Source organism: Caretta caretta, chromosome 5 (assembly GCF_965140235.1).
Source record: "Caretta caretta isolate rCarCar2 chromosome 5, rCarCar1.hap1, whole genome shotgun sequence".
Taxonomy (NCBI): Eukaryota; Metazoa; Chordata; order Testudines; family Cheloniidae; genus Caretta; species Caretta caretta.
In genome coordinates, this window is record NC_134210.1 from 21,429,787 (window position 1) to 21,450,181 (window position 20,395).

Sequence of the window (20,395 nt, forward strand, 5' to 3'; positions counted from 1 at the left end):
CCTTCTTGGCAACAAGGGCACACTGCTGACTCATATCCAGCTTCTCGTCCACTGTCACCCCTAGGTCCTTTTCCGCAGAACTGCTGCCTAGCCATTCGGTCCCTAGTCTGTAGCTGTGCATTGGGTTCTTCCGTCCTAAGTGCAGGACCCTGCACTTATCCTTATTGAACCTCATCAGATTTCTTTTGGCCCAATCCTCCAATTTGTCTAGGTCCTTCTGTATCCTATCCCTCCCCTCCAGCGTATCTATCACTCCTCCTAGTTTAGTATCATCCGCAAATTTGCTGAGAGTGCAATCCACACCATCTTCCAGATCATTTATGAAGATCCATAACATGGTTTGATTTAGAGGGGGGTTACCTAAGCCAACAGGGGGGAGGGATAGCTCAGTGGTTTGAGCATTGGCCTGCTAAACCCAGGGTTGCGAGGTCAATCCCTGAGGGGGCCGTTTAGGGATCTGGGGCAAAAATTGGGGATTGGTCCTGCTTTGAGCAGGGGGTTGGACTAGATGACCTCCTGAGGTCCCTTCCAACCCTGATATTCTATGAACAACAAGACGACTCCATTGTACTTAAGCATTTGGAAATAGATAATCATTTATTTTGAAGATGCACCAAATTCTGGCTTGACCAGGATGCTGTCTGCCTAAAGGCTGCCCTTAGTAAAGTACTGAAAATAAAATACTTAAACATTATTTGATTCAAATGTTAGTGAAAGCCATAGTCCAGTGAATAGGATGCAGCTCTGGGATTCAGGAAGTCTGGGTTCTAAACGGCTTTTGACTCACAAGTGTGTACAGCAACTTAGTGCATGGCAAGCCAGACTATAGCACACATCTAGCCATGCACGAACTGACAGGATGGACCCCGCTATGGTATACTAAAAGGTCCATCATGAACTTTGATGTAGATTCAAAAAGTCTGAGTTGCCACACACCAAATCACCATGTGGACAAGCCCTTAGTCAAATCATTCTGTGCCTCAGTTAATCCGTTCATGGTACTTACCCACCTTTGTAGATTGGAGAGGCATACTAGTACATGTACACTGTTTAATTATTGGAACGTTTTAATCATGAACTAACAAGTGTTCCTCCTGACAAGAAAACTACACCAGTCATCATATATAAAGGAGGACGGCTTACGGCATATTTGCTTTTCTTGAAGCATAGAAATGTTGTTTTCTTAAACTGGGGTTGTTCGTGGAAGTTTCGATCATTTGCCTTAACTTGCCAGCTACAATCTGGGAGGGGAAGAAAAAAGAAAAAAAAAAAAAAAAAAAAAAAAAAAAAGGAGTGTCACGCACGTCAAAATGAATCATAATACTTGACTGCTCCAACGATGGGGAAACAAGTCTACAAATTTAAGGTTTACCCCCTCGGTATCTTTTAAGACAACATGCAATGGAAAAAATCAAGTTGGGCCTCTGAACCCTTTTTCTTTTCTGTATTGTTGGTAAAGAAGTCCTCAAAGGATTTTGTAAAAAAGCATTCTGTTTGTTTGTCTATATAAGCAACTGAAATCTAACCTACTCTGGGAGAAAAAACGTGTGATAAGCAGAAAATTAGGGACATTATGTTACAAGATGTTGGAAACTAAACAACCGAGGGAAAAGATTTTTAATCAGACTATTTTGTTTTGCTTTTGTTACACCCATCTAACTCCAATGCCTAAAGAACAAAAAGAGGGTGTCTCAGAGACTGAGCGATCTTGCCCTTTTAATTAATGTGAAAAAGCTCACAATGCACCTCTGGGACCTCCTAAGAAATCCTCCAACAATACTAAGCAAAGCCAGACTTGACATCCCCAATATTTCTAAGATAAAAAACAAGCAGAATTTAAATGTCCACCCCTTTCTGACCACCTATCTAGATCTTAGAGAAGGGCCCAATCCCAGTTTCATTAAAAATCCTATACAGTTCATCTTTAAGTCTCTGACTTTCAGCTAGTTCTAACTTTTGCGGAATTGCTAACATAACAACCAAGAGTTTTACAGCAATAAAGTGCAGGTTCAACAATGAAGAAATATTTTTCCTGCTATTGAGTTGCTTTGTGTCCAGCAGAAACTCTGTGTCAAAAAGAAAAAAAAAAGTCCAAGGAGCCTTTTACATCCCAGAGTGGCATTATGCTATGCCAGGGTTTTGCAATCCACATTTTTTTAGGCCTGGACACTCTGGTATGCCTGAGATGCCCAGACCTGAAGAAGAGCTCTGTGTAGCTCAAAAGCTTGTCTCTTTCACCAAAAGAAGTTAGTCCAATAAAATACTACCTCACCCACCTTGTCTCTGGCATGGAGATGTGAATTTAGAACTGGTCAAGCAGTTCCTGTGAGAAGGGGATTGTCTGGGTTACATGCACTACAAGTACCTCATACAGATGGTTCCTTAGCTTCCCTCCGTGCTGCCTTTGCAGTCTAACCAGTCCACTCCTTGCCCCATTGTGTCATTTTGTCCCTTCCCCTTGCTCAACTGCCTCACTCCACCCCTTATATGTTCAGTCCAGTTCTCACACACTCAGTATATTCTAGGCCTTCATGTTCTCTCTATTCACTGTCTAACCCTTTTCCTCCACTATCCTCCAGTTTCCACTCCTGCCCTCAGGCCCATATTGTTGGTACCACTACCTACCTTGCTCCCGGCACCGAAAAATCCAGTCATTTAGGCCCTGCCTAAACTTTGCTCAACTTGTCTAACAGGTTTTAAACTGATTTTCAAACATACAATTTGCCTGCCCAGTGTGAGTGAGGCCAAGCCAGTATTAGACCATTTTTCTAGATTCTGCACCTGCATCAGTCTCCCTCTACACACAGTCCCACAGACAAGATAATGGCATCTCTGATCAACAATCCTTCTTGCTCGGATTATTCTTCATGCTATACGTGCGTGAGTGTGGAGCAACAAGGGTGCTGAACTATACCCAGTAGCTCTGGGAATCCCACAAGCAGAGGCATGGTACAGTAACCTAACTGAACCCTGTCCCACACTATCAGGGAACTCCTGCAGGTCTGCCCCACAGGGTGGGGAAATATATGCTTTTTTAAAGCAGCTTCCTAGTCAATAGTCAGCCAAGTGCAACCTGACTGACCTGTTTCAAATAGAGAAAAGATTGGCAATAATTGCAGAATAGATATACTAGCTTCCAGTCCGTTCTCTTAATCCTTTTTTCTCAAACTACTGTCGAGACAGAATTATAACAAGAGCACCAGCAATAAATGGGCACCTTATGTTTTGGCCATTCAGCAAAAGATTGGATGTTTTTTCTAAGAGATCTGCTCTAGGAATTACTTTGGGGCAGTTTCGTGGCCTGTATTACACAGGAGGTCGGACTACATGATCACAATAAACCCTACTGTAAGAAAACTGAGGTTCTAAAATAGATTGTATTACTGATCAGCCAAACCAGTTGCAAAAAAAAAAAAAAAAAAAAAAAAAGTGCAAGCAGACCTGATTACGACAGGCTTGTCCCCTCACATGATTAAAGTGCTGTCCTGAACAGCAATATGTGTTTATGAACGCACTTGTCATAAGAAGGTCCACTGACAAGTGTTGACTCTAGTGGTAACCTTGACTGATGCTTATGAAGGAGGACTACGGGTGACTGGACAATGAGGAGAATTCTGAATTAAGTAATAAGTGAGTGAAAACTGGTTGAGGGGAAAGACTTATTATTCAGACTACTTGGAAGGGTTCTTATTTTACACTCTTCATTGAGGAAAAGAAAAGCTGTTAATTAAGGATTCAACTTCTAAGAAAACTAAATGAAAATCCTCTCTATTGAGAAAAAGCAACAAGGATGAGATTTCTGTAGCACTACCTGACAACAGATAACCTCTAGACTAACCTAGTTTGGTACATTCCACAGATTCTGCAAATTAAGCAGAGAGAGTTGACTTTATTAACCAGAGCAAAGGAAACGAAGATGAGCATAGAAAGTCTAGCCAACATGGCCGTAAATATCGCTCTCATGTAAACAAATGCACTTTCGCCTTGTTGAATCTGCAACCAGACTGAAACATCTGCAGCCAAAAGGAAGAAGTATGAACTTCCCCCATTGATCATGGAGCAGGTCCTCAAGGAATCAATTCTGAAGCACTAAGAGGAGAGGAGAGGAAAGTGATCAGGAACAGTCAGCATGGATTCACCAAGGGCAAGTAATGCCTGACTAACCTAATTGCCTTCTATGATGAGATAACTGGCTCTGTAGATGAGGGGAAAGCAGTGGACATGTTATTCCTTAACTTTAGTAAAGCTTTTGATACAGTCTCCCACAGTATTCTTGCCAGCAAGTTAAAGAAGTATGGGCTGGATGAATGAACTATAAGGTGGATAGAAAGCTGGCTAGATCATTGGGCTCAGTGGGTAGTGTTCATTGACTCCATGTCTAGTTGGCAGATCGTATCAAGCGGAGTGCCCCAAGGGTCGGTCCTGGGGCCGGTTTTGATCAATATCTTCATTAACGATCTGGAGGATGGTGTGGATTGCACCCTCAGCAAGTTTGCAGATGACACTAAACTTGGAGGAGTGGTAGATATGCTGGAGGGTAGGGATAGGATACAGAGGGACCTATACAAATTGGAGGATTGGGCCAAAAGAAATCTGATGAAGTTCAACAAGGACAAGTGCAGAGTCCTGCACTTAGGACAGAAGAATCCCACTCACAGTTACAGACTAGGGACCGAGTGGCTAGGCAGCAGTTCTGCAGAAAAGGACGTAGGGGTTACAGTGGACGAGAAGCTGGATATGAGTCAACAGTGTGCCCTTGTTACCAAGAAGGCTGACGGCATTTTGGGCTGTATTAGTAGGAGCATTGCCAGCAGATTGAGGGACATGATTATTCCCCTCTATTTGGCATTGGTGAGGCCTCATCTGGAGTACTGTGTCCAGTTTGGGGCCCCACACTACAAGAAGGATGTAGAAAAATTGGAGAGTCCAGCGGAGGGCAACAAAAATGATTAGGGGACTGGAGCACATGATTTATGAGGAGAGGCTGAGGGAACTGGGATTATTTAGAAGAGAAGAATGAGGAGGGATTTGATAGCTGCTTTCAACAACCTGAAAGGGGGTTTCAAAGGGGATGGATCTAGACTGTTCTCAGTGGTACCAGATGACAGAACAAGGAGTAATGGTCTCAAGTTGCAGCGGGGGAGGTTTAGGTTGGACATTAGGAAAAACTTTTTCACTAGGAGCATGCTGAAGCACTGGAATGGGTTACCCTAGGGAGGTGGTGGAATCTCCTTCCTTAGAAGTTTTTAAGATCAGGCTTGACAAAGCCCTGGCTGGGATGATTTAGTTGGGGATTGGTCCTGCTTTGAGTAGGGGGTTGGACTAGATGACCTCCTGAGGTCCCTTCCAGCCTTGATATTCTATGATTCTATGATCATGAAATTACGTTAGCTTTGAAGTTTAAATTATTAAATGCTTGAATTAGATACCAACATTGCTGACCATGTCATTGCTGAATGACAAACTAAAGATAGCCAGCAATGTCTAATTTCCAGTGCTGCTAGAAATACCTTCCATATCCTGACACTCAGATGTCAGAATCAGAAACTGCTGCTAGAACACATTCTAGTAGCAAAAGTGGGACAACAGTGCTGATTCATGATTTAGTCTCTAGAGGCCATGAAGAGAAGCATAAAATCCATCAAGAAGACTACTTCAAGATGAAAAATATTTTTGAACTGTTATTTTTAGTTTAAGTCTCCAGCTGGCAGTGACAACTTGTTAAAAGTCATTTAGAAAACTGTTTAGCTCTTGAAACTTAAAGCATGTGCATCTCTCATTTGCACTAGTAGATATTAACACCAGATCTACATGCTTTCTTTGCTTCCATTACATGTAAATTAAGTCTTTAATGAGTAGAAATGTTTCAGAAGCAACCTACTTAGTGAAAAAATTAATCCGTGTATTAAATGCTTCTGTTTATTCTCTAGAGGCAGATGTCAAAGCCAACAGTAAAAGACAAACAGACTCTAGCCATTCATCTTGACAATTTTTGTGTCAATCTTCCAGGTACCTGTGTATTACATTTATTATTTCAAACCGTGAGGGCACCCAAAATGTGTCAGGTACTATCCAAAGAACAATCCCTCTCCTTAGAGCACCTGATGTCAGCATCACCCACAACAGTTTGTGGAATTGACCTATCTGCCACTAACCCAGAAACAAAATTAAATAAAATTGCTAAAAAAAAACTAGTGGAAGGCTAGCAATAAATCTGAAATCATGTGAAAGGTTCAGGAGTAACAGTCCATCAGTTTGTGAACTTTTCTGAATAAATAGACTGGATCTGATCAAGCTCATATTTGATGACCTCAGATCACAGTGTGAAGCCACTTTACTGGGCCCAAATAGCTGTAGTGGGATCTGATTTTGTAGATGAATGTGGATTAACTTTCTAGTTTCCACTGGTTAACTGCATTTTCTATTAATCTATGTAGATCTACCCAGGGAGAAAGTATTGAGTATATTCTTAAATTTGAAAATAAACTGAACAAATTTAGCAATCTATGCATATCTGGTACACTGAACAATCCTCTGAACCTTTATATTCAATAGTTAGTTCAATACAATTTCTCATACTATTACCTTTCTTAACTGGTTCTCTGCTCTCCTCAGCCTCTCTGTTGATTCGGTTTTGCTCTAATTCAACTGCAGACGGACTCTCCAATTCATCTTCTGTTTCATCATCACTGTAGGGCATTACCTCATCATTCGGCTGAGAGTCCTCATCAAAGGTTGTCTCTGAATCCCTGTCTGAATACATTCTGCCAGCAGTCTGCAAACACTTGATAAAGGCAACCAATTGACAGTTAATATAACAAAAGCATCGAAAACCTTCTAATCTGTCTCTTCTTAAAATCAGGATTGAAAGCAGCTCTGCTAAGAACTCTTTCAACTGAGTTCAGCCTCCAATTTCAAAGATAGTTTGGAGCCATGGAACAGGATTTCTAATCCAAGACCTTTAGCACTTCTAGATTATCTTTCTGAAATTTTAAGCAGACTAATGTAATGATTATTGTAACTGACATACTAATTCCTTGATATACCCATAAATTCTAGCAAGTATTACAATAGTATTACTAACTTCAGGACCACATAGGTCTTTACAGCTGTTACTATACTGGAGCCCATGTCCTCTCAAAAAGGAGAGATACTACAGATAGAATTCAGATCCTTCTGGTTCAGAAGCACAGGCTCTTACCACTTGAGCTAGAAGAGAATCTTCATTAGCAGTGACTGGTATAGGGACTGAATCAATTCCAGTTACATCCATTAGGAGGGCAGTGGGAGAAGCTCACACACAAGTAATTTCTTTCAATAAGATTAAATGAACCTTTATTTTTCATGTAAAAAAACAAATGTGAAGTATTTAACTACTTCTACAGGATATTTGGACATCATGACTATTGCAATAAAAAAAACATAGTAAAGACATTCATATTATTGCACTGTAAAATGTAGTATTCTGATGAAGTAATAAAAGTAATGTACTTAGAGTTGATTACAAATATAAATTATTTACATTGAAGGCTTATACTATACACAAGTCTGTTTAAAAAAATCCTCAGCATTGAACACGTTATTGTACCTACATACTCTCATAAGATAAAAGCATAGCTAGCCTTCACCTCTTCCTGAAAGACCCTTTAAAATTTTAAATTCCAACTCCCAAGAGTCAAAATATAAACACAGATTTGTGGTCTCTATTTTCAGAAGAAAAGTTTTTGCAGATTATGGCTTTTGAGAAACAATTCCTTTTAAAATGTTCAAAGATCTGGCCTTCTCTGACTTTTCACAATCCTGGATATGAGCAAGACTTCTAAGAGGAATCATCAGTCTCTTCTACCAAAGTATTTTTAAAGAGCTAAAAATTGTTAATTTTGGAGTATTTTCGGCATCTTGTGAAGGATCATTTTCTATTTTTGGAGTAAGCCCCCCAAGATGCATATTTCAAAACATTAGGTCATTTTTAAAAAGTACAAGTTTTAAAAATATACTTAAATGGTACAGAAGTGCCTTCATTGAATTATACAATCTGGAGTTAAACTTCATCTTCAAAACATGGAATATAAATTTAACACTATTCTTCCAAGTCATGGTTAAGAAGTTAAAGACTCTGTGTGCCCATTGGCAACTAAACAGGACTAATGGAACCATTTTAAACAAACATGTTTAATAGTCTGTTTGCCTATCCAGATTTGCCCAGCTAACAGACTACAAATCACACTGTAGACAAGTTTGGAAACCTACCCATGAAGCATTTCACAATTATGAGCCATGACATTTGGGAGAAAGAATATGAACAGAAAAACATGAATGATAATTGGGAACTGTACAATATTTTACTGGATGCCCAGAAAGCCTCACCTGAGAAGGAAGGTCATACTGGTTAAAAAAACAATGTGGCTTAGAGAGGAAATAAAAGCAGCAATTTAAAAACAAACAGCAAAAAACCCCACCACATAAACAGAAGAAAGGGGAAGTTGACAGAAATGAATATAAATCAGAAACTAGGAATTGCAGAAAATTGATAAGGGAAGCAAAAGGATACTTGGCAAAATCTACAGCCAGCAGAGTTAAGTATATTAGGAATAAAAAGAATCTTAATAATGATATTGGCCTATGGAATGGAAATGGTAACAGTCAATAAAAATACAGAAAGAGGAAAAGGTGTTCAATACATATTTTTCTTTTGTATTTAGGAAAAAGCCAGATGATGCAGTCTTATGTCATGATGAAACACTTTCTATTCCAAAAACAACTCAAGAGGATGTTAAACAGCACCTCCTAAAGTTAGAAATTTTAAAAATCAAGATCAGCATAATCTGTACCCAAGAGTTAACACACACACACAAGCTGGCCAAGGAGCTCTTGACTGTTCATGTTGATTTTCAAAAAGTCTTGGAACTCTGGGGAAGTTCCAGAAGAAAGCTACTGTTATACCAATATTTTTAAAAGGTAAATGGGAGGAACAGAATACTTATAGGCCTGTCAGCAAGCAAGTCACATCTTAGCAAAATAATGGAACAACTGATATAGGACTTAAAGATTAAAAGGGGGTTAATTGGCTGCTAAATATAACTGCGTTCATGTAGTATACTTAGTGGTTTGTAAGGCATTTGATTTGATACCATATGACATTTTGATTAAAAAACTAGAATGATACAAAATTAACATGGCACCTATTAAATGGGTTAAAAGCCAGCAAACTGATTGGTCCCATAATGTAATTGTAAGCAGCAACCATCTTTGAGCAGGTATGTTTCTAGTGGGTCCTACAGGGATTGGTTTTTGGCCCTATGCTACATTATTTTTATCAATGACCCAGAAAACCCCCCAAAATCAATGATAAAGTTTACAGATGACACAGATTAGGTAAGTAGTAAATAATAAAGAGGACACATCACAGATACACAACAATCTGTATCACTTGGTGAGCTGGGTGCAATCAATATGTATTTCAATACAGCCGAAATGTTAAGTCACACATGTAGGAACAAAGAATGAAGGCCACACTTACAGGAGGGGGAATTATCCTGAAGCAGTGAGTCTCCAAGAACTTGGGTATCATGATGGAGAATTAGCTGTACATGAGTTCCAAGAGCAACACTGTGGCCAAAAGGGTAAATGCAATCTTTAGATATATAAACAAGGAAATAAGTTGGAGTAAGGAAGTTACATCACCTCTGTGTTTGGCATTGGTGACTGGCATTGGAATACTATGGCCAGTTCTGATGTCTGAATTCAAGAAATGTTGATAATGCATAAGGTAGAGAGAAAAGTCTCTAGAAAGCTTGAAAGATAGTTAAACATGCCTCATGATGAAAGATTAAGGTCAACATATTCATTTTAACAAAAAAAAGATTAAGATGTGACTTGATTATAGTTTATATGAGTTTTCCTACATGAGGAATAAATATTCGATAATATAAGGCTCTTCAATCTAGCAAAGGTATAACAAGATGTAATCCTGGAAAAGTTGAAGCTAGACAAATTCAAACCAGAAATAAAGTTGGTTTTTTTTTTTTTTTTTTATTAAAGTGAGCGTAATTAACTATTAGAACAATTTGTCAAGGTTTGTGGAAAATCCTCCTTCACAGGTCAATTTTAAATCAAGATTGGAAGTTTTTCTAACAGATATGCTCTAGTTCAAACAGGAATTAATTCAAGGAAGTCCTATAGCAGAGGTGGGCAAACTATGGCCCACGGACCACATCCGGCCCACAGGACCGTTCTGGCCGGCCCCTGAGCTCCTGGCCCAGGAGGCTTGCCCCCGGCCCCTCCCCTGCAGCCACGCAACACAATGCTCTTGGCGGCGGGGCTGCAGAGCCCAGCCTGACCCGGTGCTCTGTGCTGCGCGGCTGCCCGTCCTGGTGCAGCCACGCCGCCAGCCACCGGTGTTCCAGGCAGCGGTAAGGGGGCAGGGAGCAGGGGTGGGGGTTGGATAGAGGGCAGGGGAGTTCAGGGGTGTGGTCAGGGGCATGGATAGGGGTCAGGGCAGTCAGAGGGCTGGGAACAGGGTGGCTAAATGGGGGCAGGGGTCCCGGGGGGCAGTCAGGAAGGGGGGGTTGAATGGGGTGAGGGGGCAGTTGGGGGCGAGGGGTCCAGGAGCGGTCAGGGAGAAGGGGTGGTTGGATGGGGCAGGGGTTAGTTAGGGGTGGGGGTTCCAGGGGCTGTCAGGGGACAGGAGCGGCGGGGGTGGGGCGGGTGGATGGGGCAGGAGTCCCCGGGGGGCTGTCTGGGAACAGGGGGTGGTAGCTGGCCCATGCCTGGCTGGTTGGGGAGGCATAGCCTCCGCTAACCGGCCCTTCATACAATTTCAGAAACCCAATGAGGTCTTCAGGCCAAAAAGTTTGCCCGCCCCCATCCTACAGCCTGTGTTTACAGGAAGTCAGAGTAGATGATCACGATGATCCCTTCTGGCCTTAGGGCTTGCCTTGCTTACAGTGCTGCAGTGAGCTTCTCCTGTCAGCATAGTTAATCCACCTCCCTGAGAGGCCACAGCTATGTCGATGGCCAAAGCCCTCCTGTCAACATAGCACCGTCTACCCCGGGAGTTTGGTCGGTATAACTGCATTGCTCGGGGCATGGATTTTCCAGGGCTCATCGTCTGTGAATCTATTTCCATCTATAATAGCCACTCTTTATTCAGTATTTTGCACACTTTGGACTTATCAATGCTAGCCTAATTACAGAACATTGCTTTAAATATGGGCCCTAATCCTGCAACTGGTATCATACAAGCAGACTGTTGCGCCTTCACCAATCCTCGCTATCTTCAATAGGACTCTAAATGTAACATCCCACCCGCATACTTATGGTTTCAGGATCAGGGCCATGTATGCGTAACTTACGTGTATACATTTGCTAAGGAAGACATGTAAATATAAACAGTGTTTAAACCAAATTTAGAACTCTCTTTAAACATATGCTGTCTCTTGGTAGATGGAGGATGCCAGAGAAAACAGACAGGTAACGTCAGATTACTACTTCTACCCTCCAGGTCAGGGAGAATGGGCAACTGATAGTCATTTCTTTCAACAAAAAGAACGAGGCGTACTTGTGGCACCTTAGAGATTAACACATTTATTTGAGCATAAGCTTTCGTAGGCTAAAACCCACTTCATCGGATGCATGCAGTGGAAAATACAGTAGGAAGAGAGATAAGATAGACACACTGACAGAGAATATGAAAAAAAGTGTTGCTACACACACACACACACACACACTATAACGAGAGTGATCAATTAGGGTGAGCTATTATCAGCAGGAGGAAAAAAAAAACCTTTTGTAGTGATAATCAGGATGGCCCATTTCTAACAGTTGACAAGAAGGTGAGAATAACAGCAGGGTTGGGGGAGTAAGCATGGGGAAATAGTTTTACTTTGTGTAATGACCCATCTACTCCCAGTCTTTATTCAAGCCTAATTTAATGGTGTCCAGTTTGCAAATTAATTCCAATTCAGCAGTCTCTTGGAGTCTGGTTTTGAAGTTTTGTTGTTGTAATATTGCGGCTTTTAGGTCTGTAATTGAGAGACCAGGGAGATTCAAGTGTTCTCCAACTGGTTTTCGAATGTTATAATTCTTGACGTCCGATTTGTGTCCATTTATTCTTTTGTGTAGAAACTGTCCAGTTTGGCCAACGTACATGGCAGAGGGGCATTGCTGGCACATGAACGAGCCTCTGATAGTGTGGCTGATGTGATTAGGCCCTATGATGGTGTCCCCTGAATAGATATGTGGACAGAGTTGGCAACGGGTTTTGTTGCAAGGATAGGTTCCTGGGTTAGTGTTTTTGCTTCAGGTTGGGGTGCTGTCTGTAAGCAAGGACTGGCCTGTCTCCCAAGATCTGTGAGAGTGAGGGATCGTCCTTCAGGATAGGCTGTAGATCCTTGATGTTGTACTGGAGAGGGCTGAAGGTGACAGCTAGTGGCGTTCTGTCACTTTCTTTGTTGGCCCTGTCCTGTAGTAGGTAACTTCTCGGTACCCTTCTGGCTCTGTCAATCTGTTTCTTCACTTCAGCAGGTGGGTATTGTAGTTATAAGAATGCTTGATAGAGATTTTGTAGGTGTTTGTCTCTGTCTGAGGGGTTGGAGAAACTGTGGTTGTATCTTAGAGCTTGGCTGTAGACAATGGATCGTGTGGCGTGTTAGTCTCTAAGGTGCCACAGTACTCCTCGTTCTGTTCGCTGATACAGACTAACATGGCTACCACTCTGAAACCTATCATTTCTTTCAGTACAACTTCAGTTAGAGAGAGAACTGATTACTGCCTCAGATTTGTGATTATTTAAAACTATAGATCTCCCTACCAAAAACTGAATAGAAGTTTTCCTGTGTTGTGGAGTGAGCCATTTTAAAGTGTCATCACGGAACTTTCCCCAATTTGCTAAACCGAAGATTTGGGGATCACTATTGTATATAATTCATTTTATGCTTCTTTCCTCCAGGAATTTTAGCAAAAAAGATCAAGGGCTTTGGCCACACATCCCTTTGTGGACAGTCAGAAAACATGGCAATCTGAAGGCCAAATGGATGACATATCACCTTTACTTTATTTTTTCTCTATTCCAGGGCCTACATTTGTAAAATGTAACCCTACTCCCATCATACTGCACTTGAATGCTGAAACATTAGATGTTTGCTTTATATCAATTTTCAAAAGCTAGCTTAACTCTGACTAATAAGCTAATAGAATCTCTCTGTGCCAATATACCATAGCTGGCCTATAATTCAAAACCTAAATGGGCTTCTTTGAACCAAATCAATGAGCTACTTTTGTCTTAAAATAAAAGAACAAAAAGTGGGAGCAGTCTTAAAGTTACTAAACTACCATTGAGAACACAAAAAATTTATTTTCTTTACTAAATGTAATAAGTTCACCAATATAGTTACCCATTGCCATGGAACAAGGTAACACTCACAACAGATTCAGGTTCAGCTGAAGCAACATCAGGTGTGTATTCTGAGAACACAACGCAGAACCTAGTGGGTGAGGAGCCAGACAACTGTTGTGTTGAGCAGACGATGAAGGGCACTCACTGAGTTCTTGTACAGCCAGCGTAAGCAGCCTCTGGTGCACAATGACCAGTGGGGGATATGCTATACTAAATCAATTACAAGCCCTGCACAGGCTGCATGAGCTCCTTATATTTACTCTCCCTTCAAGGATGCCTTCCAGGTTTCTCAGGTCTGGACTTGGCAGGGTAGGCTTGGTGAAATTCCCTAATCTTATCAGATGTGTGGATGTGACTGGTGGGAGTCCCACGACTGGTCAGCTGGCCTATAAATTTCCCAAGTCACAAGGTACCTCACAGTTTGCTCTTGACTAGCTGAGAATCCAGGATCCATTGTAAAGAAATTCTTCATGCCCGTGGATGATGACTGGCTGAGGCTTGACTCATCCAGGAAAGGGATTGTGAGTACCTGGCTTTAAACAGCAAAACATGGAAGACGAGATCCAATGGAGGTGAACAGGAAGCTGTTTGACCAAGATGGGGTTGATTTGCTGGATAATTTTACATGAACCCAAGTAATGATGCAAAAAGAAAAGGAGTACTTGTGGCACCTTAGAGACTAACCAATTTATTTGAGCATGAGCTTTCGTGAGCTTCAGCTCACTTCATCGGATGCATACCGTGGAAACTGCAGCAGACTTTATATACACACAGAGAATATGAAACAATACCTCCTCCCACCCCACTGTCCTGCTGGTAATAGCTTATCTAAAGTGATCATCAAGTTGGGCCATTTCCAGCACAAATGGAAATTTAATTTCCATCAATTTAATCAATTTACATCAATTTAAGAAGTCCTAGCCAAAACAAAACAGAGGGAGCTATGATTCCGCTGTTTGAGAACATCACATCAGCAGCAGATGTCTTTCTTTACTAAAAAGAAAAGGAGTACTTGTGGCACCTTAGAGACTAACCAATTTATTTGAGCATGAGCTTCGATGAAGTGAGCTGTAGCTCACGAAAGCTCATGCTCAAATAAATTGGTTAGTCTCTAAGGTGCCACAAGTACTCCTTTTCTTTTTGCGAATACAGACTAACACGGCTGTTACTCTGAAACCTTTCTTTACTAAGCTTTTCAATGTTGTTGTATTTGAGGTGGTGTTTCCAGCAAGGCAGAAGTATGAAAAGCCCTTGAAGAAATGCTTTTAAAAACATACTATTTAGCCACATATTAACTGCTAATCAAGTCCATTCAGATTTTATGACTATTTATATAAAGGAGTACATTGCATACAATCCAGAGAACTTGTGCCAGTAATTGTTTACCCATTCCACCAAAACAGCTAGAACAGAATAAATTGTGCTGAAATCTGTAGCTGCAATTCATATAGCTCTAATTCAGGCAGTATTTCAGTGTGTGTTCCCAGTTCAGAAAAATGGAAAGAATGTATATACAGAAAATATATAAGTTGTTAACTTTCCAATGCAGAGCAGCACACACTATCGTTTTGGGATAGCCCAAAGCAAAGGGATTGCTCTAACCCAGACTGAGAGGGGGAGAACAGTGGTATTTCTTTATAGCTGAAATAAAATTATGTAAGAAACTGCATGAAAACAAACATTTTATTTCCCTTAGAAAGTGCCAAATTTACAGTCCCCCAGGCAACCTTAATTCTGCTCTGTGGTAGAATTACATGTTCACATATCTTTTTACCCCCATTCAGTGCCCGTGATGGTCACAAAAGGAGCCAAAATTCAGAGTACATAGGCGATCATGAATCTGGCATTTCCAAATTTTCAAGTGCTTGACTTTGCAATCTAAATATCGTTTAACATAGATAATTTCTTAGGGTTTTTTTTTGTTTGTTTTAAAACGAAAAAGGGTAAAGACAAACCATCAGGCTATAAAAGTGGCTTTTCTTTGCCCCATGGAATTCTGACTAGCTTTTTGCTGAGAAAGACAAACTGTTAAAATCACAATTTCCCTTCTCTTAACTTGCATTTCGCAAGACAAACTTGGCAAACTGCCAAACACCACCACCAACTTCCTCAGCAGGGCTCATGCCACCACCTCCACTACTTGGGAATATTCAGGAACTGCTAGAGCAGCTGCAGCAGGAAGGAAGAGAGTCAGACTTGAATACCTCCAGCACCCCAGACTTTGGCATGTGGCCCCAACAGCCCATGTCCCTCTCTGGAGGCACCACAAACTGGATCTCCCCCAACTCCCAGAGAGGGGAGGGAAGAAGAAATGGGATCCTCCGAACCACACCGTGGTCCAGTGGCCCTTTCCCCCATCCAAGGCCATCACATTCCAACTCATGGAGAAGTGGGGGTGAGAGCCAGTTTAGGCTGGGCTCCTCCAACCTCTCCCAGAACCCAGCATATGAACCTATGGGTTCATTCATCCCCGCAGCATTTCTCCCCGGATAATAGCTTTCTGCTGCCAGTTAATGGAGCTCCAGTACCAGTACGTGGTGCTGAAGACTCAAGGTTCAAACCCTGCTAATGATGCACAATGAAGAGTTGTTACAGTTGCACATATGCCCCCTGCCAAGTGTCATAGTCCTGCAACAAACAAACAAACGAGACCTTTTCTAAGAGAAGAAGAAAAAAAAAATAGTGTGCTCAGCACCCACCAGCAGCCCCACTGATCAGCTGCTCCCCCTCACCCCTCAGCCATCCTGCCTGCCAGCAACCCCACCAATCAGCATCTCCCCCTCCCTCCCAGCACCTCCTGCCTACCACAGATCAGCTGTTTAGCGGCATGCAGGAGGGGCTGTGCAGGGGGATGGAGAGAAGGGAGGGCGAGGCACTCAGGGAGGGGGTGGAACAGAGGTGGGAGCGGAGCAAGGATGGGAAGAGGGAAGGCTGGGGTGGGGGCAGGACCTGGGGTGGAGCACCCTCGGGGAAAGTGGAATGTCTGTGGGTAGGGTCTCTATAAACTCCCCCTATGTTATTTGGATTGCAGTAGCACCCACAACCCATAGTCATGGACCAGGACTCCTTGGTATTAAGTGCTGTACAAACAGAACAAAGACAGCCCCAGAGGTTGATTGGGAGTCGGAATCCAAGTCAGTGCCGCGGTCAATGCATGGAGGTCAGAAACAGATCAGTCATGGCAGCTACCTAGACATCCACACTGTTACCTGGATGCTTCCTGGTATGCCCCATGGGCTTATATAGGACCAAGGAATCAATATGGGATCACTGTCAATCAGACCACTCAAAACAGAACTTCCTGTGGATTGTGGCTCACAGGGAGCAGCCAGGGTACAACTGCTGCTGGGTGGCAGTGTGAGGATGTTGGTTGCCGTGTAGGTCTTCAAGCCTGGGTTCAAGTCCTGGCAATCCTTACATCACAGGTCTATAAATAAAAAGTTTCCGTTCCTCAAGACAAGCTAGCTTGGCAGTACTGAATCAAGACTGGGTATTAGCATTAGGCATTGCACCTCTTAAAAGTCTATAAAAAGAACTTGGTGAAGTTCTTATGGAAAAGTTAAATTTATGCTTTTTGCAAGTAAGATGTTATATCCTTTACAGAAAAGTAGTACACAGATTGGGTTTCTGGTTTCGCCTATCCAAATCAGAATAGCATGAAAAATAGTATAGCATTTGTCCACTCCAACAACTTCTTGGCTGAGCTAGTACCCAAAGTCATTCTTCTTGTCAAATGTCTAATCTAGAGAGTTTGCAAAACTTGCCAAAGTCCCTTTTGAACAGAAGAAACTCCTCCTCGGTTTGGGATTAGGTTTTAAATCAGGAAGGGTTTATATTTTAGAAGATATCCTTTTACTATCATCAAGTAGTGTTGTCTTAATTCCTCCATTTTAAAAAAAAAGTCTTGAAATTGCAGTCTTCTTAAGCTGTCTACACTGCGCACATTACAACGGCGCAGCTGTGCTGCTACAGCTGTGTTGTTGTAAGGTGGACGGCATAGCTGCTCATTGTCGCCAAGGGAGAGCTCTCACAGTGACAAAATAAAGCCACCCGAACGAGGGGCAATAGCTTAAATCGTCAGGAGAGCATCCGCCGACAAAGCACTGTCCACACCAGCACTTTTCGTCAAAACTTTTGTTGTTCAGGGGAGGTGTTTTTTTCACACCCCTGAGCAACAAAAGTTTTAATGACGAAAGTGCAGTGTAGACATAGCCTTAGACTGCAACCAGATATCCTGGTTTAGGTAGGAAGTTTTTCCTAATGTCCAAACTGTCAGGGTGATTAAGCACTGGAATAAATTGCCTAGGGAGATTGCGGAATCTCCATCTCTAGATCATTGCATCCAATGAAGTGAGCTGTAGCTCACGAAAGCTTATGCTCAAATAAATTGGTTAGTCTCTAAGGTGCCACTAGTACTCCTTTTCTTTTTGCGAATACAGACTAACACGGCTGCTACTCTGAAATCCATCTCTGGAGACTTTTAAGAGCAGGTTAGACAAACATCTGTCAGGGATGGGCTAGATAATATTTAGTCCTGCCACAAGTGCAGAGGACTGGATTAGATGACTTCTCAAGGTCCCTTCCAGTCCTACAATTCTATGATTCTAAGTAACCTACAATATTTTGAAGTCAGCCATTCTGTCAAATCTGTCTGAAGCTTATTAATTGTTAGGTGACTCTAAGACATACTGTTATTATTCACCTTTCCTCTTCCCCACCTCCAAAATATTAATGCAATTACAGGAAATTCTATAATTCCTTTTTCAGATAGGAAGTAGTGTCTGCATTTGGACATATATTTCCTAATGTGTGTCACAATTTAGCTCTATAAAATATGCTTGTTTTCTGTGAACTGTACTTTTAAATCACTAAGAACACAGCTGCCTGCAGAAATAGGCAGTGTTGCTCCAATAGGCAAAGCCACACACAATATGCTGGCATAAAGTGTTGTTTCATGGTTTTCTTCACACCAAGATTAAAATAATTTAGACAGAAAATGTTTGATCTTTATTTTTCCATGCACAAACTACCAGCAAACAAAACAAAAAAAACATAAAGACACTTGAGAGTACTGAAGCTATGTCATCATAGTCTCTGTAATAAGAAAAGGAGTACTTGTGGCACCTTAGAGACTAACCAATTTATTTGAGCATGAGCTTTCGTGAGCTACAAAGTGAGCTGTAGCTCACAAAAGCTCATGCTCAAATAAATTGGTTAGTCTCTAAGGTGCCACAAGTACTCCTTTTCTTTTTGCGAATACAGACTAACACGGCTGTTCCTCTGAAAATAGTCTCTGTAATGTAGACATACCCCCAAGACTCTTCACACCTCATCCCTTTTATTTGCTCAGGACTTTCCACTGTGCTTCCCTGCAGAGAGTTGAAGGAAATAGCTTCCTACTGGCTGCCAGTCATTAGGAGTTAATGTTCAGTCATTGTGTCTAACATCCGTATGTGTTGACTCCATTCAGTTTTCGATGGCACATTAGGATCCATCCCAGACAGACACTGTCCAACATCCAGCTATGCCTCATTTCCCCTCACCCTTCACAGTAAGGGCTTGTCTTCATGTACAGTACTACAGTGACACAGCTGCAGTAAGTCTCCCATCGGTGTAATTAATCCACCACCATGAGAGGTGGTAGCTATGTCAGCGGGGGAAGCTCTCCCATCAACACAGTGCGGTCTACATAGTGGGTTAGACTGGTATAAATAAATCCACACCCCTGAACAATGTTTCACACCCCTGAGCAACATAGTTATACTGATATAGGTCTGTAGTATAGACATGGCCTCAGTTAGGTAACAATACAAAATGGGTGGGTAAATTGAGTCACACATATCGTTCATAAAAATATTACCAAAAATTCCCATTCTCCACCATATAGATCTCTGTTTCTATTAGCACACATTACTGTTTCATTATGAGAACCAAAAAATAAGAAAGCTGAATACTCAAACAGGCTGCGTAAGTGAGTTTGGCCTGGGCTCGTCACTCTCCCCGGGGCGGTGGGGAACCAGACTGCCTTGCTACTTCTGTCAGGTGTGTCAGGCAATTAACCTGGCTGCGGGGCCAACAGTTAGTAGCTCAGGCCCTCAGGCAGGGGCTGAGCAAAGAGTTCTTGGCTCTGAGCGGCCTGAGAGAGGGGGAGACTGCCACCCGCGAGATGGGTGGCAGGGGGGGATGCAGGCCCACCCACTCCACTGCGTCCCAGCCCGGGGCCCTAGCATTGGCAGAAAACCTGCTGCTGTGTCAGGGGGTTCCTGGCCGCAACACACTGACATTGACTCTGGCAGTGTTGCAGCCTGACTAGGGTCGGCTGCCCCCGGGCTACTTCCTACCTCCCCCTCTAGAGGTACCTGGGTCCGGCTGGCATCCTCCAAGGGGTCACACACCATGGGCTCCTTGGGGTAACTGGCGCACAGGTAGCTTGGCAGCTCTTCGGGGTAACTGGTGAGCGGCAAGTTTGGCAGAGTCTCTGGGCTTGGGCTAGCATCAGGCATTGGCTGGTCTGGCCAGTCCTCAGGTCGGCCGCCACTTGCTGTGGCCTCCCAGCTGGAAGCTCCATCACAGGCATCTGGCCTCTCTGGTGGCTGTCTTTTAACTGAGCTCTGGGATCGGGCTTTTATATTTCCTGTCCTGTACCTTGACCTCAGAGGGGCAGGCGCAGGGCTCACTGGCTCCGCCCACTTTGGCGTCCAGAGAGGCTCATCACTCTCCGGGGCGGTGGGGAACCAGACCTCCTCACTACAGGCTGACTCCCTGTGCTTCTGGTGCTCAATACAATACTGACAAAAGTTGGTTCCTACAAGAAGTCAGGTACTCATACCAAAAGTTAAATATACATTTTGCTGCTTTGGGAGAGGCAGAGCCGGTACCATCATCAGGCACTGCTATTTAGTGAGAATAATCTCAGTCTAAATCCAGTTCATTATTGTGTATTGAATAGTCGTACTCTAAATGCATCACCAAAGTAAACAAGGATGCTTTGGATTGTTT

General features: G+C 42.5%; 1 protein-coding gene across 1 annotated transcript in view; it reads right to left on the reverse strand.

Moving 5' to 3' along the window:
• Positions 1-20,395, reverse strand: part of ATP8B1 (ATPase phospholipid transporting 8B1) — a 101,199-nt gene that overhangs the window by 74,731 nt on the left and 6,073 nt on the right. Inside the window, exons 2-3 of the mRNA XM_075128396.1 lie at positions 6,586-6,784; positions 1,144-1,241 (exon numbers count right to left, since the gene is read on the reverse strand). Coding sequence (XP_074984497.1) covers positions 1,144-1,241; positions 6,586-6,784 — 297 coding nt within the window. The remainder of the gene's footprint in view (positions 1-1,143; positions 1,242-6,585; positions 6,785-20,395) is intronic.